Genomic DNA, 26,497 nt, shown 5'->3' with positions numbered 1-26,497 from the left:
AACGTTTAAATTGATAATATTTTTGAAAATAACCTTGTGCAAACCACGTTCTAATACTTTGTTAAAGCCCCTTTGTTAATTAGTTACAGCACAGCCTTTCTGGGTAAAACCCAAATTTCACATTTTGATTTGGCAATTTTATTAATATTTTATCCTAAGGGAAAAGAGGTGTTTGTTTTATTCCTTCAACATCCAGACACTCCAGGAAGCAGAATTTCAGATAAACAAAGCTAGTAATGAACAAGCACAACCTGCAGCAACACATACACTGCATGTGCTTATAGTAAAGGACAAAATGAATCTCTAGTAAAAATGTAGAGTATGGTGATGTAAATGTATGGTGAACACAGAATTATTAGTGTGACATCCATCCATTAGATCCGTTAGAATTTCACCATTAAACCTGAAATGCTGATCTCATGATCTTTAAGGTGGCTCTCAAATCGTGACCCTTCCCATCAAGAGGAAGGTGATGACAATATATTTTTTTTATAAACTGTTCACTAAGAGTTACTGTAGTATGTTTGTATTCTGATCCAAGTTGTAGACCAATAGGAAATGTCTGCTGGTCCACAAAAAGAGAGTCAGCCTAAAATTTTTTTTTTTTTTTTAGGGAAAGGAGAAACAAATTATATTCATCTGAATCTTGTTTTAATTGTGACACTGATTCCGGGATTAAATGTGTATACATGTGTTTATACTCACACAGAGGCTGGGAACCAGATTGGCCAGGTCGACGTGGCGAGGTGAGAACATATGCAATTGTTGGAAGCACGCTATGGCCTGAGCCTGTACCAGGCAGTCTGGATTGTCCTGCATTATGGAACAGGCCAGCAGACAGGAGTTCCTCACTGTACACACCCCCACACTCTCACCTGTACACAACAAAAAACACAATGTGCATATAAAAGATATGTGACATGAACACATTTTAGTTTACAAGTCTAGAGCACCTATGTTAAAGTATACACCTGCACATGTAGGAGTCTTCAAAGTAAAGCGTTTTTGGAAAGTGCAATATAAAGGGTCATATCATCTATGTCTGACCATCCATGGCCATAACATATGGAATTGTTTACTTCAGAATTAATCATATATTAATCAATTTTTGAAAAACATGGAAAAACATGCATTGTATTGTTTGATGTATAATTTACTAAATCATTTCATTCACAGATGATAACATTTTAGGGAAACTTGTTAAATTGTCAAGTAACATTATGATGCTTTAGTATAAATATACAGCGGTAAGATAAAGTATGTGAATCCTTTAGAATTAACTGTATATATGTCGAAATGTGTCTTAAACAGGGTTCCCACTCTTTTTCAGAGACCATTTTCCAGGACTTTTCCAGGACATTTCAAATTTAGGAAAAAAAAACAAGGATCACAGATTCACAGCCTAAAGTAATATGTTCTTCTCTCCAGAAGTCTTAAAAACAACTTCATGGCTATTACTTAACTATAAAATTAGAAAAACACCAGATACACACACAGAGCTTCTGAAGTTAAACTCTTCACTTTATTATAATGAACACATTATAACGACTGCCGAGGCCCTTCTTGTTAAACGTTCCCTTCCCTCTTCCCCAACTGCATTCTCAAAAAAAAAAAAAAGACGGCATTATGAAAAATAACTGCAGAAGCATTCCCAAACGGAATAAACAACATTTAATTAGCATTAAGCTCCAATGAACAGTATCCTTTTGAACTTTTTAGTGTAGTTGCTTCAAACTCTCTTGCATGTTTTCCAAACTTTGTTCTAGAGCTACTAACTCCTCACTTGTCTCTGTGACACTTTTTCGAAAGGCATTTGATTTTGACAAGGTAAGGTGAAGTCATGCTTTCTCTCTCGGTATTTATGAATGTGTCAATGACTCACTTTCACAAACGATTAGTTAATAAACGCATATTCAAAGAAACGCCACTGTATTGTATGTTGCTAAAAACTGCTCCGGCTTTGTTTGGAACTACTATGGTTAGTGAAGGATAGAAAGGGAGTCACTTAACTTCTTGTTTAGTGAACTGTTGCAAAAATCAATATCACATTTGCAAACGTGTTTTTAAGTTTATATTAATAAACCTATTATATGTTACCGGCCTTCGCCTTATGTTTACAACACTAGTCTGTGCTGCACTTTGAGCATGCAAATAATTGTTCAATGTATGATTCGCTGTGCATCGCGTCAGTAGAATATCTAATTTTAACTTCTTACATCGCCCATAAAACAGGTTTGGGGACTGTCAATTTGTCATGTGAATGAAATTTCAACATTTATAAAATAAAAAAGACCGCACATATTAATACCCTTTCCTTTCTCAGGCCAATGGCGTCATGCATGCTTTAGTTTGCTGTGAATTCCCCTTGCACATGATATTCAGATTAACAAGGTTAATATAACCTGCTTACCCGTCACCATTTGATGAAAACATTCGAGCACTTAAACCATTCCTAGCACCTGAAACCGCCAACACAAGACAGCGTCATCCGTCACAGCGAGATTAAACAGCATAACAAAAAACCCGTCAAAACTCGGCGTCCCTGAACAGAGCGCTTTCTGTTACTAACGTTAATTGTTTCAAACAGTTGTAAACTGTTCTTTAAATGATCAAGAACATTTAAAAATAATAATTTTCCAGGCCAATTTATGTTTTCTCTCATTTTCCATGTGTTTTCCAGGACTGGAATGTTGGTCATTAATTTTCCAGGATTTCCAGGTTTTCCAGGGCACGTGGGAACCCTGTTAAAAGATGCCTTGTCAATGTGTCTTAGCAATGCCTTCCAAGAAAAAGAACTCTCAGAAGACCTATGATCAAGAGCTATCAAAAATTGGAAACGGGTACAAGCGTAGCTAAGACGAGCTTAGAGATTCGTCTGTCCACTATTAGACAAATTGTCCATAAATGGAGACAAGAAACTTCTCTGTTTATGAGTCTATTATCTGAAAAACATTAAACAGGCACAATGTCCATGTCAGGACATTAAGAAGAAAGCCACTGCTTTCCAAAAAAAGCATTTGTGTGCATTCAGTTTGCCAATGAGTCCTTTGACATTCCACAACACTACTAGGAAAATGTTTTGTGAACTGACAAAACTAAGGTTGAGTTGTTTGGGAAGAACAGGCAGCACTATGTCTGGCAAGAATATCAGCAGCTTTAGGGCCTGGACCAGTTGCCATCATCAAGGAAAATATTAACTTTATATTTTTCAAATATAGCCTACAGGGTTGTATCAGGGTTGCTGCGCAGTGGCTGACGCTCATGTAGAATTTGGTGATACAGCAGGACAGTGATCCTAAATATCTAAGTAATCCACTACAGAATGGCTTAAAAAAAAAAAGAATATTCACCTTCTGGAGCATTCCAGTCAGGGCCAGAACTTAACTTAAAGGTGTAATATTTCATATAGATAAAATGCTGAGGCATGCCAAACTGCATTAATTATCTTGAGATAGCTGTAGAATATGACAAGAGTTCACTTGTGGCAAATTCAACTGACTGCACATGATTTAGAAAGACACCTGTGTGTATAAATTCCCATTATTCACAGCGCCATGCCAAAAACCAAACCACAAAATCTCTGTAGACCTCCACTATAATCCTGAACAGAGACATACAGTCAGGTCCATATCAGTAATCTGTTACTTTAACCATCTACCACAGCATATTGTAGTTGAAATTTAAAAATGAATCTGACTTACAGTTTAAATGAAGCAGAAATAAGGGTATTTACAAACAAATCAGGTGAATGGTGTAAAAATTACAGCACTTTTTTATGTATTCATATGTAGTCAGTGGAATAAGTTGTATTGGCACAATTTTGAGTCATCACCCAAAAGTGATCCTGGCTGCCAGGGCAATTATTATGTTGGCTTTGTAGAAGCCAACATTCTGTTTTCCCATTTCAGCTTAGACAAAAATGTATAAAATTTAATGCGGCCTAGGGCTTTCGAGCCACATGCAGCAAATTCAGATATGTTGTAGACCCTGGTCTGACGTTCGTTGCCATTACTTTTCTAAGCGATCCGAGTACCGGTACTTCCAGTTCCGGGTTTCAAAGTGGCCTTTCCCCCCCATAGACTCCCATTATAAACTTTGGAGGTTTATAACTCGGCAAGCTTTCGAACTATCTACACCAAACTCGGCCAGCTCCTTTAGGGTGATACTCTGAACAAACTTTTAATTTGGTGTCCCGACTGGCCTTTCGGTTGTCCCACAGCCCCGCCTCCAAAATATGCAAAATCAAAAAACTTTGTACAACATGGACATGTAACATATCAACACTCAGAACAACGAGGGGAACTTCCTCACGTGTATTCTGATGACGTCACGTGAAAATAAAAAATTAGCACAACATGAACATGTGACATATCAAAACACTCAGCCCAATGAGGGGAACTTCCTCAGGAGTATTCGGATGACATCACATACTCGTCTCCACTTGTCTCCAAATGTTTTGGCACCCTATCTTTCTGTCCACTTGCCTCCTAAAGTAACACTGACCCTTATGTCCACTCGCCTCCAAAAAGCACCGGCCTTTGCAAATACTTGCCTCGTCAAAGCCAACATCAAAGTTTGTCGCAACGAACTTTACAAATCTAATTTTATTTGTTCCGCATCAGCTGCGAACAGTAGTTCAATCAAATGGTATGCGACTGATCCCTGATTGTGGCTATCTTTTAATGAGATCACACATTGTGAATGTCAGTAAATTAAGGGATATGAAAAGAAATTGGAATTGCAGTTGACAAGGATGTCTGTACCTTGCAGATCAGGGCCCAGTGATGTGATGAGTGCACTGAGGTAGCGACCCAGACTCTGCTGCACCTCCACATGAGTGTGTGATGTGGTAAGAAGCAGATGCAAAATTAAGGTCAAGCTGGCTTCCATGTGACTGTGGTACAGAGGTCCAGCCTGGTCCACTACCATGGCCAAAGAATGAAGAGAGCAGGTCTGCCACACACACAGAACATAATTCAAGTGTTAAAGCCTCCACTAATTAATGTTACATCACAACTGACAGTTAGGTCTTAAGGAAAATACTGGATTACGATATACAAAAACACCCTAAAAGAAAACAACAATAAATAAATATTCTATAAGACTAAATTTGAAGGTCTGTCTAACCTGGACCTCCGGTGAGCTGCTGTCCTGTGAGAGTGTGAAAAGAACCCCCACACAAGCACTGAGGTGTTTGGCTGAACTAATGGCCCCCTGGTAGCGATAGAGTGCCCCAAGCAACAGGGCATGTCCGGTCCGCAAGACAGCCTCCCTTGCTGTCTTCAACCTGCAGAAATAATCAGATCACCTTTAACTGGTTCCTTTGCTGGTTCAGAAACCCAGAGAATTAAAGAGACCCTTAGATGAGTTAGAATGCTATTATGATATATGATATGATACAATACTTTATTGTCAGAAGATGTCTGACATTTTTCTTTCATCACAGTATATTTTCTATGTTTGCAGCAATCATCTCTTACACAACATCACTTAATCCACAAACTCACTCTTACTACATCCCACTACACAACACAGCACATTTACAATATTCTTGATTTACGATGAAGTGTCTTATTTAGCTCAAGGATCGCCTGATGCACAAAGGAGTATTTCAATTTCAATTTTTTTGAATCTTGGTATTCTGTACCTCCGATTTGATGGTAATAGTTCAAACTCATTATTCAGAACATGATTAGGATCAGAAATTATATTATTAGCCAGTCTTAACAAATTATTATAATAAGTTGAGTCATATAGCTTCTCTAGAGGCATGCCAACAATCCTTGAGCAGATTTTTAATTGATTAAACAACTGTGTTTTTAGCTTAACAGACAGGATTTTATACCAAATAGAGTTGCAATATTGCAGTACACTCATTATTACAGACGTAAAGAACAAAAGAAGAAACTTTTTGCTTACGCCGAAAGACCTAAGACGATGAAGAAAATAGATTCTCTGCTTTGCACTTTTGCAGAGAGCAACAATGTGATCTTTACATATTATGTCATCAATCGTTACACCTAAAAATTATGTTTGAACTTGTCTGATTTTACTATTATGAATAAAAACAGGCATTATAGGAGTATCACATGAAGTAATTTAAAACCCTTGGTCTTGTTCATCGAATGATTCTTGGTTTAGAATCTTTATTTATTTTTTTTGTATGTCTTTTTGTTTTTTTTGTTGATGCATGTTTTCCTTGAATCTTGAGAGATTGTGGGAAGTTGTACTAGATGTTTGAAGAACATGATACAGAGTGGGGTTTAAAAAAAAAAATGTAACAAGAAATCGATCATTCCAAAAACACTCACTTATCAAAGCTCATCAGGCTGAGGGACAGTGTTACATTGTGGACACCAAGAACCTGTGCAAATCGTGCTAAACCCTCAGCAGCCACACAGCGCAGTAGAGGGTTAGAGCTCTCCAGTGCTCCCAATAGGAGAGAGAGAGCTGGCTTCTGCACCATCTCTGAACCAAGTGATACATTACCCAATGCCAAACACTGCAGAGAGAGACAAACAGAGTTTGCATACATTAGGAAACTTGATGAATCTCAGTGTTTATCTGTATACTTAGCTGTCTAATAACAGACAAGGATGTTAAATGATGTGTGCATGTTTGAACTCACTGATATTAAGAGTATAAAATTAGTGACATGGGATCTTTTAATCAAGCACAAAACCTGCAGACCCTTGTAAATGTTCACCTTCCAGCACTATAACAATCCAAATCCTATCAAAAACTATTTTTTAAATCACATGTGGTTTAAAAATCCTATTCATGTTGGAGGTAGTTCGATCAACTCTCTCCAGCACTGATGCACTATATGGCCAAAGATATAAAGACACATACTCCAAAGGTGTGGTGTGATTATAGAGCTTGCTCCACATTTGCTGCTATAACACCCTCTACACTTCTTTGCACTAAACTTTGGGATGTTACTCTAAGGTTAAGGCCATTCATCCACAAGAGGACTATTGAGGTGGGGCGCTGATGTCAAGTGAGGAAGCGTGATGTACAGTTGGTGCTGTAATGAAACCCAAAGGTTGGTGGAGTTCAGGGCTTCGTGAAAGCAACTTGAGTTCTTCCAAACCAACTAAGTCTTTGTGAATTTTGCTTTGTGCTTAAGTGCCCTGTCATGCTAGAAAAGGTTTCAGGTACAACCCTTAGTTCCAATGAAAGGAAATAATAATGCTACAGCATAAAAATACATTTGTGACAATCCTGTGCCTTGAAATTTGCAGCACAAGTATGGCGATACCTTTTACTTCTTTTGTCCAGTTAGTGTACCAAGTGACAGGTATTCGAGCATCTTGATGACATCATGCAGACATTTAATTTGCACCAAGATGACAGAGCAAATGCAACTGTGTTTTGTACATTATTATGTCACGCATGTCTAATATGATCAAAATGATAAGTAAAAAAAAAGTGTGAAATTAAATCAGGTGGTGTTCCATATAGGTTGTCAATATACCTTCAGACTTCTGCAAAAAGCAGCTGTTACATGGATTTGGACCATCTTTTGCCGAGTCCCCTTCAGCTGCCTCACACACTCACAGAACTGCTCAAGGATCTGAACCCTGCAAATGGAGATCGGTAAGTGCTATCGGAGAACAGCTCACAAACTAGATAATCCCAGCCAGAAGTTGTGAGCAACATGAAGAAACCCACGTTGCAATTGGAAACCGGGCGACAGTGATCAGGTCCGTGTAATTAATGCAAATGTTTATTTTTTAAAAATATATTTTATTTATTTTATTAATCTTCAAATAATAATATTTAGGGGGGCACGGTGGCTTAGTGGTTAGCACGTTCGCCTCACACCTCCAGGGTTGGGGGTTCGATTCCCGCCTCCGCCTTGTGTGTGTGGAGTTCGCATGTTCTCCCCGTGCCTCAGGGGTTTCCTTCGAGTACTCCGGTTTCCTCCCCTGGTCCAAAGACATGCATGGAAGGTTGATTGGCATCTCTGGAAAATTGTCCGTAGTGTGTGATTGCGTGAGTGAATGAGAGTGTGTGTGTGCCCTGCGATGGGTTGGCACTCCGTCCAGAGTGTATCCTGCCTTGATGCCCGATGACGCCTGAGATAGGCACAGGCTCCCCGTGACCGAAGGTAGTTCGGATAAGCGGTAGAAAATGAGTGAGTGAGAGTGAGTAATAATATTTAGACAAAATGGAGGTTATCCAGTCTAACATATTAACCACCATTTGCAGCAGTTTCAAAAAGTCATAATTATTTATGACTAATAAAATGCTTAGGATATATTTAATAAGCTCAGTTTAGCTTTCCTTATGGGACTATTGAACCAGCTTACTGCAGATTTTCTGCATTTCATTTCAGTGTAAACTCTGGGTAATAAACTAGAGTTGTGTCGTGAGAACAAAGATGCTAAAGAGGACATGGAACCAACAGATACAAATAAATCAGGAAACTCAGCGAGATGTTTTTCACCTCTGATGGACTGCCAAATGGAGAAACACGACTCCAAACAGCTGAACTGAATTAATGGTGAGAGCATCAGCTGGGGCAAGAGGTGTGGGTGCCTCCGGAGATTTTTCACAAATGGTGAAAGGATCATACTCTAATGTTCCTCCTCCCATCCTGCCTCCAGGTAGCTGTGGAGGGACACAGCAAATTTGCAGTTATGGGTATAATTAACTCAGTTACAGGTATTAAAAGTGTTAAAATATATAAATATTAAAATGATTAAATATTATTTAAGAAGTTGCCCTTAGTTTTCAGTAGTCTATCAAACAATGAATCTATTCCGTTTTTTTTTTTTTAAACCAACCAAAGAGACTACAGTCCTGTCTTGTTTTATTCCTAATGAATTAACAGGTCAAACTTCACCTAAACCTACTACTGAAAGTCATCAAAGCAAAAGCAACCACTACAAGAGGGAAATGGGCAGCTTTCCTTTCCCCTTCTGGCAAATTTTATGTGTGTTTAGTCTAAAACAAAAATAAGGAATGTAAGAAATCAAACGTTGAAAATGCAGTAAGTAGGCCAGCTTTGCTCATGTTAGTTAATTAGCATGATCAGATCCAAAGTGGTCCAAGGAAACATTATCAACAATTACACCAACTCCACCAGTCTGGTCAGTTGAAATCAGGCAGATTGGGTCCATAGATCCAGTTGTTGCTGCCAAATTCTGACCACACCATATGTGTGGTCAGACCAGTGATTCATCAGACCAGTCTACATTTTTCCAGTCTTCAACTGTCCAGTTATAGTGTGTATCTTCAAAGCTGCTGGCCTGTTTCTACATTTTCTACCACCACACTTTTGGCTGATTAGATGATTACAAAATGAAGGGGACGCTTAAATCGATCAGACGTTAGATCTCAATGAACATCATAGTTAAAAATAATTTACTTATATACACTGTGTAATTCTTTGATAACAAAATAATAATGCAATTGTTAATGGAAAAACCATGCAAACTGGTGGATTTACTTCCTTGTCACCTACTGGATTTTTCCTCATCTGAAGAGGAGTGGCTTCAATGTGCCTGGTTCATGCTTTATATCATTATACAAAACAAAACAAAAACCATTAAGGAAAAGCAAACAACTTTGTTTCGTGGGCTGATTCTCATGGCATAAACCTATTGTATGCCAGTGCCTGTCTCATTTTGTGGTGGAAGCCACCGTATTACGTTCTAACAGCATGAAACTTGAACCTCCAGGCAGTCTGAGGACCCAGTCTAACACAGAAATTCTTTTTTCTCATACTCAAACAGCAGTAGGCCACAGGCTAAGGATATAATACACATACATATCTTGTATTGTATCCTTAGCCTGTGACTTAATGAACCAGTATTGATACCTTATGAAGTCTAACATCATTTGCTTGTATCTGCATAAACAATATATATCCATATATCTTGCTGCTTTCGGCAGTAGTCGCATCTAAAAACATGAAAAAGTGAACCGGCTCCACCGGCAGCCACACATGCCCATGCCAAAATATGATGAGGATGATGATATGTTGATCTTTGTCTCACCTGGTCTCAGAACATTGATTCAGAATGGTACTTTTTGAAATATTTTGTCAAACACTGGCATTCCCCTTTTAAAAACTCACTAATGTTATTAATGTAACACATACTGTTCAGTCTATCTAAATAAAAATAACTTTAGATTAAAACTGTAATTTGAGCTCGTTCATAATTTAACTGCAATTCCAATATACTTTGGTAGACCCCCACCACACATAATACATACAGGATAAGTAACATTTTCTCTGCAGGTTTATTCCTGAACTGGGTTTGTAAAGCAGTACTCTACATTTTTGAAGATAAATAATGATTGTTATTATATAGCAATCTTTGATAATGGTAAATGGTTAGAAACTGACCTGCTCCTCGATGTAGCGCTGGTCCATTTCATGTAGACCAGGCCCCAACAAAGAAAGGTCTTGGTTGTGACACAGTGGCCAGAGCAGGCTGACCTCAGGACACGTTGTGTTCACCGGATCCGTGAGGTCTTTCACCAGTTGTTTCAACACAGTGCCAAAACTCTCTGTTCCAATAAACCCAACAATTGGCAATTACCACCAGTGATATACTAACATTATACAGAAAAGAAATAACAAAAATATATTGTTTTGGAACCTCCCATATTTTTGCCTACTTACCATGTATTAACACCCTGACCACATCTCTTTCTCATAAATCACTCAATAATAGCTTATTAATTCATTAATAAAAAGGTCTGCTCCTGTCACACTCCCTCTTCTGGCCTTAAAGACTGACTGTTTGAAATAGGTACAATAAGATTCAGTGGCCATAATAAGATGAAATGGACATGTTAATGAAAAGTTTGTTTTCTAACAGAAACAAGCTTATATTTATTGTGGTAATGGTATTTGTATAGAGGAGACTGCTATGGTTTCTTTTTCATGAACAGATAGGAGAAGAAATCATTTTGCAAATATATATTGTGTTCCAAGTTGCATTATCATCCATCAATACAAGTTCCTTCTGTTCTGACGTCACTGCAGAAGTACAGTAGCTGACTTCGCTTCCACTCCAGTGAAAATAAACAGATTTTTCAGTAATGAACACATTTCAGATGTATCTGGGATAATATATAAACTCGTATTTAATTAATCCCACCAGGTTTACACATACTCTTTTTAATAAACGTGAAAAAAATTTGGACATTTCTCAAAAAACCTACATAAAGCAATAGCAACATCCACTATACAGTACACCCACTTCTGGTAGCAACTTAAAATAGTATTGCATTTTTAAAGGAGTTTTTAAAAGGCATTCTTTGAGCATGTGACTGTTCGTTGAACCCAGTGTTTGACAAATCTGTTTCTGGAGTATAATATATGCTTACTCATTACATTTTGCTTACTCATAACCTGATTCAACTAATTTACAAAAGAAGCTTATACTTTATGCTGAACTGGGTGAGATAAAGAGAAAACTCCAAACTGTGTGGGGATGTGCAGCACTAGAACTGAAAGACACTACTTTTAGCCATTTCTCATACTTAAAAATGCAGATCTGCATAAACTATTCAACAGTTAATCATTTTAACAGGACAGTTCTCACAGAGAGCTTACCTTCATAGGTTTTAGGTGGCAACAGTGCAAGGACTTCATACGCTCTCATTTGGAAAATACACACAGCACTTTTGATCTGTTTTCCATAGGACTTCATTAGAGAAGGTAGCCTTTATTACAAAGAAACAGAAAAAGAGATAGATATATCGTCGCTGTCGGGCGGAAACCTCGTATGTCCAAATTTGGTCAATTTCATATTTTTTCACATATCGATACTATTGGTCAGTCCCCACGTGGGTCTGTTATTTTTACAAGTTATTAACCAATCTAAAGTCTTGAAAATAGCTTGAGCGCAAATCTCATAACTCCATTGGACACTTCAACTGTCCACCTCTTCCTCACTCCGCGGGAGAGCTTCGCGGCATAATTCTCCTTAATAAGTCGCAACGAATCAAACATATATATATTGTTTCTATACAAAAGTAGCTAATCATTTTCTGTGTCTTAAGCAAAAAAAGGATAGATTGATTTTTAAAACTTAATACAACACCTTTGTTAAACAAATAGATTAACCCAGAAAAAGAAGGCAGAGCCACACCATGAAAAACTTTCCTTAAGAAAGGGACACAATGGATGCAGGTCTTCTGGGGTGTGAGCCACAAGCATGCAGTCATCATCATGCTACAATATAAGTATACAATTGCTACTGCTTAGGCCTTGGTGGTTGCCTGGAACCTTTGGCTAAGGATTCCATGCAGCCTGAACTTACTATTGTTTTCCAGATTTTTGTGACACATTGGAGGAAGACGTTGAAGAGCATTGGTGCCAACACACACCCTTGTCTTGCCCCAGTGCATACTTTAGAAGGCACCAGATCCTGTCCCACCATGCATGGGCACAAGAGCATCTTGTCATGGAACTGTGACTGGATATTCCCAAATTTTCCTTGACAGCCAGATTTTATCGGTAGCTCCCAATACTAAATGCTTTGGAATCAGACCAACAAATGCCTTGAAAAGGTCCTTATGTTCACTTCACTTTTGTGTAGCTGTCTTACTGTGAAAAACATGTCCATTGTGCTCTGATTCTTCCTGAAATCACTCTATGATGCCGGCAACAGATTATGTAAGGTTCCCCACCAGCTAAGCCTGACTTTCACCAGGACAGTTTCTGCATGTATATAGTCTTTTTTTTTTACCCTGTTACTTGCAGGTTACCACCCATAGGTCATCACTAGTCTAAGTGTAGTTTAAAGAGACTTATACCACCATGACTGGTCTAAATCAGTGTGGATAATTTTTAAACAGTAACATTTATAAATTTGTAAAGCACTCACAGAGTCAGCAGGCCCACAGCACATGAGAGAACAGCGAGCAGTTGACTAATAACATCATCGCTGAGGTGATCTCTACAGTTAATTACCAGATTCTTCATTGCTAATGTGGAAAAAGCATGTCCAAAGATAAAAACAACATGACAGCAAAAGTGTACAAAACAGTATTCATATTCAGTCTTAAAAACAAAAATCAAAAGTAATCTATTGTCATTTGAAAGCACTCATAGTTTGAGTATATGATATCTGGTTATTTTCCTACAAACAATGCAAAGATAAGATTAAAATGCCAATTTCATGGCGTTTAAAGTCACCACTCACCAAACAGTGCTCCAGCCCGGCCCTCCAGAGCTACCTGCCATGTAAACGAGTCTCCACGCCTGAGTTCACTCTCCAGCTCTTTAACAGACTGGGGAAAGGCACATTTCCACAGCAACAGCATTCTAGGAAGGTGATGGTTCACTACTGTGGGTCCTAAAGAAAGGTTGTGGTGAGAACATGGCTGGGATAATAATATTATGAAATAATAATATAAATAAAAAAAAATAACGTTTTTTTTATGTTATAATTGTTTTTAAACCAATAAAAACCTTTTTTGTAATTAAAATCTAAATCTTTATGTTAATCTTGTTATAATCATTATGTTACTCTTTACTTAATGCAGCACTACTGTACATATAAATAATTTTATTTGCTGTTTATATAAATAATTATGACCATCTGCAAACATTTTTTTAGCAAGTTTTAGGGTGAGTTGAACATTACTTGATGTCCAGTACAAGAACATTATAAAGTCATATATTAAACACCTTAGACAGATTAAGTTTTTCCAATTACTATATTTAATAACAAAAAATATTGCATATTTCCTGCAGCAATACAGTGCATGTTACTGCCCTACTGTAATGTGGAGTGTGTCATATAATCATATAATTTTGACAGACATATTGACAGGTGCGCTTATAAGCCACAAAAAGACATTTAGACATACATTCTTTGTCCAGTAGGAAGCCCCATAATAAATTGTTGCCACTATTCTCTTTTACTAACAAAATATCAACAAACAATAAATGGCATTACATTCACCCTATTCAGAAAGGTTTAGCAGTGCTTAAACTAATCTTAGGTAGCAATCCACTCAGTCCAATATCATGTGGGACAGACCAGTCAAATGGGTACAAGACCAATAGCACTGCAATAACTCATTACATGTTTATTTGTCTTAACTTATCTGAACAATAACAGATTAAAGGTGTCACGTGCAAAACACAACAGGTATGTGAACAGTCTAAGAATTGCAGCACTGTTTTGAGTGATGATAATGACAACTGGACGCTACTAAAGAAATACTTCTTCCATGACTCCATGAATACTTGAGAACATACATAGAATACATGATTACCTAAGGTGTTGAGTGCACTGAGTATTTGCCAGCCTCCCTGAGTTCGCTGGATGGAGATTTTACTATTCTGGGCCGCCGAGCGCAATAAATCTTCAGCCAGGCTCATCACCACCTGTTCCCACATATATACATTTAGTCTTCTATACATGCAGTAAAAAATAATGCACAATACAGTGTTTTAAACAAAACGGCATATTTTTGAGATGTACAGCTCTGGAAAATATTAAGACAATTGCAAACTTATCAGTTTCTCTGGTTTTTGCTTGAGGAAAATGAGCATTTTTTTGGTTTATTCTATAAACTACAAAGAACATTTCTCCTAAAGTCCAAATAAAAATATAGGCTTTTAGAGCAAATATTTGAAAAAGATGCAGTGTTTTTAGCTGCCGTTTGCCATTTTTTGTAGGTCTCTTGATGTCATCCTTCGATTGTTTAACGACATTCAAATTAATTTGCACTCATCCTGGCCAGTGCACAGCTGTTATTGCCCTCTGCTGATCTGTAGCTTTGTTGTCTCCAATGTCTGCAGCTTGACCTTGTTCTTATGAACCATTGTCTGACATTTTAAGAATAGAAGCAACCTGACGCTCTCTGTATCCCACGGTCAGTAAAGCCAAAATCGAACCCTTCATTTTCACACTAATACTTTTCTTTTTAACTCTTCTGGCATGGTCAGCTGGGCCTTCTCCTCAATTAAATAAGATTTGGTTCAGATGATCACTTAAACAATACTTCGTTAAGCAGAATGAGGTGTGCCTCAACAGACACTGGAATGGAATGACTTATGATTTAAAAACAATTTGGAATGCTCTCTTATTTTTTTCATTGTTGTATGTAGTTTACTATAGAGAAAAACCTAGATGGAGGTTTAGACAACAGGTCTGAAACAAATTATAGCTAACAATCCAGGCTGTAATTGGGCCAGACCATTGTCAAACGAGTAGACCAATAGCACTGCGACAACTCCTTTCAAATGTGTTCATTTATCTTCAGTCATCTGAAAGGTACATTCTAAATGCACAAACAGATTTAGACGTACGTCACGTACAAAACACATGGTGAATATGTAAGTTTCTGCATTTAGTTAACTGTCAGGAATCTACACCAAATAGCTCATAATATTTAAGTGAAGGGAAACTCACTATAGTGTGCTAAATTATTTAAAAATAAAAATCTGTTAAAGGAAATAAATTTATTGCTCCATTTTGTCCCTTTGAGGAATAACAGAGTTTAAAATGTTGCCATTTAAATACAACTATACTTGATAAACCTGATATAAACAATTTGTGACCCTCTAACTGTAATAAAACCTTTAACAAAATCAGTGCTGTTTATTAGGACAGAAACCGTTTAGTATTTACAGTGTAGAGAGTAGTTTGTTATCGAAAAGTGCTACTCTGGGAAGGTCCAACCATGTAACAAAACTTCTGTCATGACAGACGTCTCTGAATTTGGCTTACCTTGCCTTTAGAATGTGGTATTCCCAATGGGCAGTGTTGTACTGCACCCAACAGGGCAGCAGTTGCAGCACTATACCCGGCTACAGCCTCAGGACAAGATTTCAATGCATTAAGTCTCTCTAAACAACGATCGAGCAACAGAACCAGCTGAGCAGGCAGCGCAATGGCTATGCAGCGCAGGCACCAGGCAGCTGCCAGCCGTGCAGATAAGCTGGAGTGAAGGAGCACAGATATCACAGTATCCAACATTGCTGAACGGGAGAGAAAGGAAGAAAAAATACAAGACAGGAACAATAAACTACCTTGCTTTGAAGTATTGTGTCTTTATAAAGCTCAAATACAAAAGCTCAAATGCCACTATTATCAATACAAGCTTTTCTGACACACAATCAGGTCCAGAAGTATTTTGACAACTTTGAAGTATATATATTAGCTGTCTACCTCAATATAATAAAGTTTAAATCAAATAATAAATAAGAGCTCATTGCAGACTTTCAACTTTAAGATCATTGTATAAGCTTCTGAATTGGGTGAATAGAACCCAAGAACCCCGGCACCTTTTTGAGCATTTGGCTAAACCTGAGCAGATAAGATAGCCCTATACACGTCAGAATTAATACTACTGCTTTAGTCATCATTTACATCACCAATAACTTTGATTTTGACTAAATTAATATACATATTAATATATATATATATATAATATGTATATTAATTATATATTCATCATTCGCCATTTCTACAGAGGAATATTTATTCTAAAAAAATACATAGCAACATGGATGAACAATTCGTTAAACGTTATTTTGTCTTACTTCTCTTGGAGCACCAACAGCTCTTTATGTTTTCTAAGCAAGCAACTTAACCTTATTAATACATGTTTATTGAAGCAACATTTACCTATTATGGAATCTAACAGTCTGAGAGCTCTAGAGAAACTGCATCTACTTTAATAAACTATTTTCGAACAATGTGTGAAAAGTAGAATCTTGAAATATTAACATGAATTTCAAAGTATATTCGCATTTGGCAAGTCCCCTTTTTGCTTTAATGAAAGTCTGGACTTAAGTTGGCATGGACCCAACAATTTTGTGCACAACTTATGCGCCATTTTAAATCAGATCCATTGTAGTGTTGTCTGAACACATTCTCCATTGGGAAGGGATTAAGCCTGAGGGAAATCTGACCCTTTGTAAATAAAAAAAAAAGTTAGCATGGTCAGTATCACAAATCTGCTTACATTTAAAAAGGAATCTAGAAATAGTACAAAATACTGAATATTACATATTCAAGATACAGAATATTTACATTCTTTGTTTTTTCTTTGATTTTTTTTTTTTTTATTAAAATTCTAAAACTTTCATTCTTTACAGTTTAAAATTAAGACAAAATGTGTCAGATTTTCAGCATGGTCTCAGACCTTTGAGCCCACTTTATAGCAGTGAGCCATCTTGTGTTTTCCTTCTAAGCATTTCTTCTTCAGATCAATAGTATAAAGATTTTCACTTTCACAATCATAAAGATGGTCTTATGCTTAACCCAGTTCTATTGCCTTTTATTTATACACTTTAACAAGCTGCTCTTGTTAAAGCTGCTCTTGAGGAATTTACATCTAATATACATAAAGTTTTGTAACTTTAGAGAAATGCTCTACAGAACAGTAAACATGTGATCCCACTGAGAAAAATAACATTTAGGCTGTAATTGCACATTCTTTGGTCTTTCATGCAGAGCATTTGTATATTGGGGCTAACTGACCTGTGCTGCTGTCATGCATCAGTGGTGCAGCACAAGACCCCAGGTCTTGTATCACACTTCCCAGCTCCAGCAGGACACACACCAGCATGTGTGGATTGGCTGCCACAGCTATGCTTCCTTCTTGCACCTCCATGTTCCCCCCTGTATCTGACATACACAGTCACATAATAGCCTCAGTTTAGGTGGACTTCCTTGCATGAACCGCTGTAAGGTCTTTCCGCAACAATTCTATTGGGAATAAGGTCTGGACTTTGACTTGAGCATTCTGGCAAAGAACTTCCTGTTTAAAACCTAGAATTCATAGGTCCATCAATAATGGCAAGCTACCCTTGACCCAAGGCAGCAAAGCAGCACCAATCCATGACATTACCACCACCATGCTTCATGGTTGGGATGAAGTTTTATCTTCAAATGCATAAGGCTTTTCATGAAAACCGAAAATATTAATCATCCTTCCATTAGGCTTCTGGGTTGTTCATGCAGCAGTGTTCTTTTAGGAAAGTTGCGGCTTCCTCCTTGCTATCCTGTCAAGCACACCAGTGTAGCTCAGTGTTCGTCGGATTGTGGAACATTCACATTTCTCAATGCGAGAGTGACTTGTACATCCCTAAATGCAGTTTTTAATGACTTTCAGTAATGTTAACCATTCACCGTGCTTTTGAAGTGATTCTTGCTGGAATTTCCTCCCCTGATTCACAGTGGATTTCTGGAGGCCAAACCATTTTAGAAATGGTTTTGTAACTTTTTCTAGCCTGGTGAACATTGATAACTCTTTTTCTGGGTTCTCAGGAATCAAGGCTTAGCATGTCATGAAGACTAGACCAAGTTTTAGTTCTTGAAACATGGAAAGGCCTGGTAAACTTATGGATGATTGCTACCCTCTTAATTGAAACACCTGACTTCAGTTAACCCTTGAAATAAAGTAATTCTCCAAAAGGTTCAAATCCTTTTTTTTTTTTTTTTTGGAACAAACATATTTATTGTTGGAAAAGCGTTGTAGATTTTACATTTATTTATTGAAAATCTTTTTTCCATCATTTGTTTAATTTGATTATTTATCTAGATTTAGGATTAAGATAAGGATCTTTTAACATTTCTACAAAATGTATGCAAAAGTACAGAAAATACTACAGGGTTCACACACGTTTTTTTGAGAGTCAATTTTAATAATAAACAACAACTTGCTATGTTATTTGTAATAATTATTTTTCTATGGTCTAGTACAGGCATCCAAAAAGGGTGGGGCAGCTTCAGGTTTTCTTTTTCCAATTAAACAAGACCCACATCAGATTTCACTTGTTTCATCAGTTCATCTTAGTCTCTATATCATATATCAACTGTGGCTACAATTTGGCTAAAAAAAAAAAAAAAAAAAAAAAAAAAAGGAAGCCACAGCAGCCACAAATAACACTGAAAACCCCTGGCCTAATAGACGGCCTCAGCATGACGAATACCAGGTCTGCGAGGGTTGTTCAAAGATAAAACTGTGAGCTTACAAGCACACACACTCCTTGGAGTTCTATATTGAGTGTCATGTCCAAAGGCTTTTGTACTAATGCTATAAATACTGATAATTCCCATGACTACAGGAAAAAATTCCACTCCTCAGTCATCCATCTTGGAATTAATCAGTTTGGGTATGCCTTATTTATAATGAATAATCAAATACTTGCTCACATATTACTCAGAAACTGTTCCTGCAGCTTACCTAGAGTCGTCTTCTGTTTGCTGATGGCCAGGCAGAGCTCCTTGGCCACTGCTATCTGAGCTTTCTCTCCCAGTAGGCTGCCTACAGAGGCTCTGAGGATGTAAGAGACACATCGTCGGCAATAGACAGCTTCAGCCAGGTTCTCAGTAACCCGTGCATCACACACCAGCTCCATGAGCAGGGAAAGCAGGTTGGGGAAATTGGCTTCCAACCATGCCCCACCCAGAGTGGAGATAAACACGACACATGCCTGAGAATAAAAAAAATAACCACACATACATACATACATTATCACGTGTAAAATCAAAACAAGAATAAGCAGATCTGGATTTGCTGGAACAAATACAGCAGCCACATCACACCTAAATAATATTAAAGCAATGGCTGATACAGATATAATTAATTATTTTAATAAACCTAATTCCTGTTACAAAGCTACTTTACAAAAAGTCTACCCTTATTTACACTAAGCATGTCAATTTCTCATTCATTTTTTTAAATAATAAGTGTAATTGGAACTCTGTCCTGGCTTGAAGGCAGGCACACATAAACAAGTGTAATAGAAGATTATCCATCTGCTTTGTGCTCTGTGTAAATTTCCCTTCTCTATCCTGTAAAAGCAAATACTGACTGACGTGTGCAGTTTGTATAAAATAAAAAAGTTATTTAAAAAGTTCCCATGAAGAAAAATGTGAAAATTGTCAAATACCGAGAAACTTGTGCAGAATAGAATGTTTCAATATACAGTATATGCAACAGACAAAGGCCAGTTTTGTTTTTGAAAAGTTTTTAAAACAGATCAGAATTTCAGGTTTGGTACAACAACTTAGAAGAAAGCTTCTTTTTTTGAACCCAGCTATTTTTTTTTTCCAAGTTATCAAAATTGGAAAAATTGGAATATGTGACTGACAGGTATGCCATGTTAGACTGAATGTTTAAAGGACTACTCTTGGTTTTAGGCCTGGGTTTCAGACTGTAATTGCTTTGAACCATCACAAAAGACAAAAAGTCTTCAAAAAAATAATAAAAAGTGATGGAAAGCCCAAAAGATGGAAAATGAAAGGATCTGCTCATGATCCAATACATACAAATTCTTCGGTCAACAATAAAGGAGGTAGTGTCTTGGGCTTGGGCTTACAGTACATGGCTGCTTCAGCAACAGTCTCACTAATCTTTACTCATGATGTAATATCTGGTATTTATGATGGTAGTAGCACAATGAATTAAGAACTCTACAGAAATGTTCTGTCTTGCAGCTTACAGAGAAAGAGGAGAGGAGACTGAAGGCAGAAACCAGATATTTGTGTAGTAAAAAATAAATAAATAAATAAAAATTATATATTATTAAGATAATATGTGTGGTTTCTTCTACACTGTTTAACATATCTAGACATAAGTACCAGCAAATGAAAGCTGAAATTTTGATCGATTGTCTCATTAATCTTTTGGTCTCAAAATCAAGTGCCTGAAGTGAACGGCAAAAAAAATAGAATCAGCGTCAGCTAAATCAACTGATTTAGCTTTTCCTAGATTCCTCACCTTTCACCTATGACTTGGAAAAAGCAGGCATTTGAAAAGCACAAGCTATTGAACTGCACTGAATTATAAAATCCATCTGTGTCATGCAATTGATCTTATTGACCTGTGTGATGCCCACACGCAAGTCTCCATTCACCGAGTTGGTACCCTTCAGCATGTCGCTGCTGACACGCAGGAAACCTGCTCCACGTCGTAGGAAGCCACTGGACACCAGTTCCATCACGTCATCCAAGGTGACAGGCCGAGAAGCTGCAGCAGGGGAGACAGGAACACAGACAAATAAGAAACCAACAGCAGTACAAGGAGAGCAAAACCTACATGTGGACAAGCCAGGTTCTGAGGACAAGTTTTATGTATATGAACGAGAATGGACGGAAGCTCGAGTAAAATGTCCTTGCATATTAGGCCCGTTAGCCATTTTCCATAAACAAGGCATTCAATTGCTCTGCAACAATTTTAAACCAGACCACCACTGTCCTAAAACTTTGTTTGTGTGTGTCTGTGTCACTCACTGTTTACTTAATATGACATAAAAATAGCTATAGTGACCTTAAGTAATCATTATAAACAATTTGATATTTGTGTGCAGGATTTTTAAAAAAAACCTGTGCATTAATAACTAAGTAATTCATAACACAGTCAAAGTTTAATAACTTTCATAGTCTTTGAATTTTATCCATTGCCATAGTGAATGCTGCCTCATTCAGGCTTACGGCTAAAATATTGACCTGATATTCAGTTAATTTCAGGTTTCTGCACATATTTCATTTCTGCTCATTTTTTTTTTTTTTTTTTATCAATAGTAAACATGGATTATGGATAATCATACACTATCATGTTTAATGATTGTTACGACCTACGTTTTTGTATTTTGGTATGTGTTTGCTTTCTTTTCTCTTTTTTTCTGTCATGGGACTAGGTCGCCCCATGATTTCCCTTCTCTCTCTATTGGTGGTTCAGAAGAGGCGTGTTCCTTATAAGGGCGCTTCTGGCGTTCAACATGGAGCTCATTTTTGGTTCGGCCGCGTTTGGGTAGAGAGCTCCGGGATCCCTCCTCCGGGCGATGATCAAACTTGCTATTCCCCAGTGAAAATGTGCCTTTTGAACAACTTGTTGATCCTGTACTTTTGTCCTTAAAGTGACTTCTCAAGCACGCAGAGCGTAGGGGTGTCCAGCCTATTTATTTTGATATCTTGGTTTGTACTTTGTTTTTCGTTAAGGAGTTAGGGAAGTTAAATGTATTTTATTTTGTGTTCATTTAGGTTACTTAACCCCTTTCTCCTTTTGCTTTCGAGAGTCGGTTTGTTTGTTGTTTTGGCCTTTGGTCACCCCGAAGAGATGCTCCTTTTCACCTGTCATATTTATTCTTAATAAATTTAATCCTATCCCTTGATTGGTTTGGTGAATGTGTTTGATTATCGGCCGGAGTGATTTAAAACTGGGATTCCACTATTTTAAACTCTGTTCCTTTATTACGCCTCTTGGAGGTTACGATTTCCCCTAGACTCGGGACGTAATAATGATACATTCGCATTCAGACCCCTTTTTTATATTAACCTCCACTGTTCTGGGAAGACTTTCCACAAGATTTCCTTGACACCTCGTTTATAGATTGTTGTCTGACAGTCATAAGCCCCATCAAAAAAAGCTGTGTTCAAGCTATTCTAAATAAACTAACAATGTATTACTAATATAAAATACACCCTTACCTAAAAAAAACCACTACAGTAAATACAAATACTAGAATCATTCATTTACTAATTCCAGGTATTGAAGTATCCAGGTATCAACCCCAAAACTGGGTTTTTCTTATGTCCTGATTTGTTTAAATCCTTTAAGAAAAAAATGAATGCAAGACAAATAGTGTCTAGAACCAATAAAAGTGTACAGAATACTGACATCTGTTCGGTTGTCTCATTTGGTTTACAAATCCCTTCATTATATACTCATGCTGTGACAAATTATCTGAAACATTAGTCAGTAAATTGTTGTATTGTAGTAGTATTTGTGCTGTAGTATTATTTAAGTTCATTAAATAGCTGCATAAAAATACATTATATATGCAAAGGATTGTGCAATAAATATGTACATTTATTTAAAAAAGGTTGCAGTCCAAAACAAACTAAATTGTTGTAGCCTTGAGAGGAAAATGTGTTTTTAAAACCCTCTCCCTACTCAGGTGAAGGAGGTAATGCAACCTACCTATGCTTTGTTTGGGCTCAAGTGCTGAGGCGAACAAGGTGCCTAACAGTTTGGACACGGTGACACGCACGTCATAGTTGGAGCCATCAAATGCTCTGAAGCACAACAGGGCCATGTTCTCCAACTCTGTAGACCACAGGAATACAGCTTCTCTCTGCATCTCCAACAGGCACTAAAAATAAACATCACAAACACACACACACAAAAACCACTTCAGATAAAAAGAATGCTATCACTTTTTAGTGTACTTGCAAAATGGGATAACGCAACAAACTAGTACATCAGATAAAGCTGTCTGGTTTAAGTGGAGTTTAAGTGGAGTACCTGTACCACTCTGTTGGCTCATCCCATTATTGGCTGCCAGAAAATTACATACGTAAGCAAAAAGTGACAGAAAATGTACTGTAATAACAGATAGCAATCTTATGTGCAAATTTTGTTTAAACATGTACTATATGACCAAAATATCCTCAGGTGGCAGACAAAAAAAAAAACACACACACACACAACCAATATCAATGTCATAATATTTTCCTAAAAACGTAAACAAAACACGGGAAAAATAGCCAAACATTGTTTTGGAGAAGTTTTGTCACACTCTTTTCATAACATTGCTTACAGTTTATTGATGTTTGAGGGCATACATTTATTCACAGCTCTCCTATGATCCTGACAACATATCTCAATGGGGTAGACTTCTAGACTTGGACATTTCAACACCTTTAATTATTTTCTTCTTTTGCTATTTAAATGTCAATTTGCTGGTGTATTTGGGACTGCTGTCCTGTTGCATGACCCAATTTCAGTTTAGCATAAGCTGCTGGAGGTGTCTCAATGACAGCAAGTTTTCCAGTTCCTCTGACTGCAAACCAAGCACAAATCATCACTCCTCCACCACCTTGCTTGTAAACTGTTATGAAGTGTTTTTAGGTGATGTATTGTTTTCAGTTTTCACCAGACATTGTTCTGTGCATGACGATCAAACAATTGTCTCACCAAATCTAAAGTATATTTTTCATCAAATGATGATGTCATGATCATAAATATTTAATGGACTTATAGAGGTCTGGAGTTCACATGATGCAGCTCTTGGGGTTCTCTCTATATCACAAGCATTAATGGTCTGACCTTCGACTAAGTTTCTGGGATGCCCACTACTATTAAGACTGATGAATTATGATGAATATTGTGATGACTGATGAACTGATGAACTGATGAATTTCAAATTGTTTATAGATTGGCTTACAATCCTTCTCTGCTTGCTGAGCAGCATTGAGCTACACTGCGCATTTCTTTTGTAACAATGCTAATTACTCTCTTAAATATTATACAAGTAAGAATGGTTTACTTCTTGAATGACTACCAATCTGTTTGAGTTTTTATAGAAGCAGGTGAGGACCACACAACTGTTAAAAGAACATTTTTCCCTTGACTTAAAGTTTTAAATCTATGACTTTATTTATTTACTGTGCATCCTATGGTTTAGAAAAAAAACGTATTTGAATAAAACAATAATATACTTACTAAAAAAAAATAGTGTCCAATAAACAAAATATTTATCATTTTTTTCTAAGATATAGTTATCAATATTTATCAACAGACAAAAAATACTGAAGATCAAGAAAAAAAGAATAATACCTTAGCAGTAGCACAGCGAACTGCCATAGAGCGGTCAGTAAGGCAGGAGCGTGTAGCTTTGTAGATGTCTCTGTGACAGGGCAATGCACTCACCCCCAGACCCTTTAGGATCTTCTCTATACACTGCATGATCTCATAACGCCCCTGTGACTGTATGGGCACACACACGCATGCACACAGCATTTTATTATCTATATTGTGGAGCTTACTGACAGTTGCATAGCATGAGACACGGGAAATTTAATTAAAATGAGTATTACAGAACATTTCATCACATTGGGTTTTTTTTGTTGTTAAATAACATGTTTTCAGAAACATTTGTAGGATTAGCCTTAAATCATGTGTAGTGTATACTGTACAAGTCCCTTTACTATAGAAACCATAACTCACTGGGATGAACTTAATGACACAGATCAAATCCTTTGATGTGATCTATAGCTAGATCTACTGTCAGAGCTGCTGTTTTAGAAAATTATTTAACCTTCAAAATGATATAAAATAAAAGCATCTCACAGCCAAACAGAGAGAGGCCTTTTGCCTTTATCCACTTACATCGACTTACATTTTTATCTTATTTTATGCAACTAAGCAGTTGTGGGTTAAGGGCCTAGCTCAGGGGCTCAGCAGTGGCTGCTTTGCAAACCTGGAACTCACAACCTTCCTATTAGTAGTCAACCTTAGCCCCTAAGCTACCACATCCACCCATTACCACTTCTTATGTAGACTGTTCTGAATGTTGAGTACTTATTCTCTCTCTCTCTCTCTCCATGTATTTATTAATGTCTGCATGTGTTTTGGCCTCCTGACCAACTCAACTTACTTCTGAGCTCTTCATGGATTTCAGAAGAGTCATCACTGTCTCCTTAAAGGAGCTGATGAGAAAACGGCCGAGCTGCTCATACATTGCACCCAGACAGGCCACAGCTGCCCTGTCAGGAGACAAGCATCACAGAGATGGAGATTATACTCAGCATCATTTATAGCCAGATATGCTTGCATTGCCAACAGGCTTTTTATTTTATTTGTTTTTATACTTACAGGCTTTTTATTTTATTTGTTTTTCTCAGATTTATCGAGAATAGAGATAATGTGACATTACAAGAAGTAACAAACTTCTAATTACAAAAGTTGTGTGTGTGTGCTTTATTCGTCACAGAAAAGGGTGATAATTGATTGCAATCTGCACTCACAGACGAGTTGGCAGGAAGCTGGGAGAGTCATCCTTGCTTTTGATAATGTCATGGCAACGGTCCACAGTGAGGCTGGAGGTAAGTGATTCACCTACGCAATAGACCAGAGCCACACAGTGAGCTAAGAGGTAGCGTGTGGGGGGGCCAGGAGAACTGTTCAGAACAGCCATCAGCTGCTCCACCAGTCGCTTCTGATTCTGCTTCACATCCACCTGTCAAGTGGAAACAAGCGTGATTTAATAAACTCATGATCTTTTCACTATACAATTCTGTTCATTTAATAAAATATCAAGTACTGCACATGAAAACCAGCAATTTCCCATAATGCACCAAATGTAAATGTTTTTTTCTGAAAGGTAAAAAAATATATCAGGATATACTGGACCAGTATGTTTTTTTGATTTGTTTTTTTTTTTAAATACATTTTTTGTACCATTATATAAACGGCATTTATATCTATAGATTTTAATACAAATTTTATTCAAAACCTTTGAACTCTCTCCATTACCAAAACATGTTTATGAAACCTAGGATGGGGTGTCAGTTGCACACACAGAGAGACAACCAATCACACACACAATCACAAACTAACAGACAGACAGACACACACACACAGACAGACAGACAGACACACACACACGAAAATGGTGGACATGCACAGGAAAGATGAAGAACAGTATCATGATGTATCTTGCCTGAAATTGCACATTAAGCCTGTACTCCTTGTTCAATTGACAAGGCCTTGTAGA

General features: G+C 37.3%; 1 protein-coding gene across 3 annotated transcripts in view; it reads right to left on the bottom strand.

Annotated features, from left to right (window-relative positions):
* heatr5a (HEAT repeat containing 5a) overlaps nt 1-26,497 on the bottom strand; it is a 46,539-nt gene that overhangs the window by 19,316 nt on the left and 726 nt on the right. For all 3 annotated transcript variants that reach the window (XM_060880197.1, XM_060880198.1, XM_060880199.1), the window contains exons 2-20: nt 25,749-25,960; nt 25,379-25,487; nt 24,559-24,708; nt 22,921-23,092; nt 20,822-20,967; nt 19,180-19,429; nt 17,472-17,618; nt 15,714-15,964; nt 14,254-14,365; nt 13,173-13,325; nt 12,855-12,954; nt 11,579-11,688; nt 10,361-10,524; nt 8,453-8,616; nt 7,478-7,583; nt 6,312-6,502; nt 5,128-5,287; nt 4,764-4,953; nt 706-875 (exon numbers count right to left, since the gene is read on the bottom strand). In XM_060880197.1, the coding sequence (XP_060736180.1) occupies nt 706-875; nt 4,764-4,953; nt 5,128-5,287; nt 6,312-6,502; nt 7,478-7,583; nt 8,453-8,616; nt 10,361-10,524; nt 11,579-11,688; nt 12,855-12,954; nt 13,173-13,325; nt 14,254-14,365; nt 15,714-15,964; nt 17,472-17,618; nt 19,180-19,429; nt 20,822-20,967; nt 22,921-23,092; nt 24,559-24,708; nt 25,379-25,487; nt 25,749-25,960 (3,057 nt within the window). The remainder of the gene's footprint in view (nt 1-705; nt 876-4,763; nt 4,954-5,127; nt 5,288-6,311; nt 6,503-7,477; nt 7,584-8,452; nt 8,617-10,360; nt 10,525-11,578; nt 11,689-12,854; nt 12,955-13,172; nt 13,326-14,253; nt 14,366-15,713; nt 15,965-17,471; nt 17,619-19,179; nt 19,430-20,821; nt 20,968-22,920; nt 23,093-24,558; nt 24,709-25,378; nt 25,488-25,748; nt 25,961-26,497) is intronic.

The sequence above is a fragment of the Tachysurus vachellii genome, chromosome 10 (assembly GCF_030014155.1).
Source record: "Tachysurus vachellii isolate PV-2020 chromosome 10, HZAU_Pvac_v1, whole genome shotgun sequence".
In the NCBI taxonomy this organism is placed as follows: domain Eukaryota; kingdom Metazoa; phylum Chordata; class Actinopteri; order Siluriformes; family Bagridae; genus Tachysurus; species Tachysurus vachellii.
The sequence above is the reverse complement of the archived record's forward strand: the minus strand, read 5'-3'. Positions and strand labels throughout refer to the sequence as shown.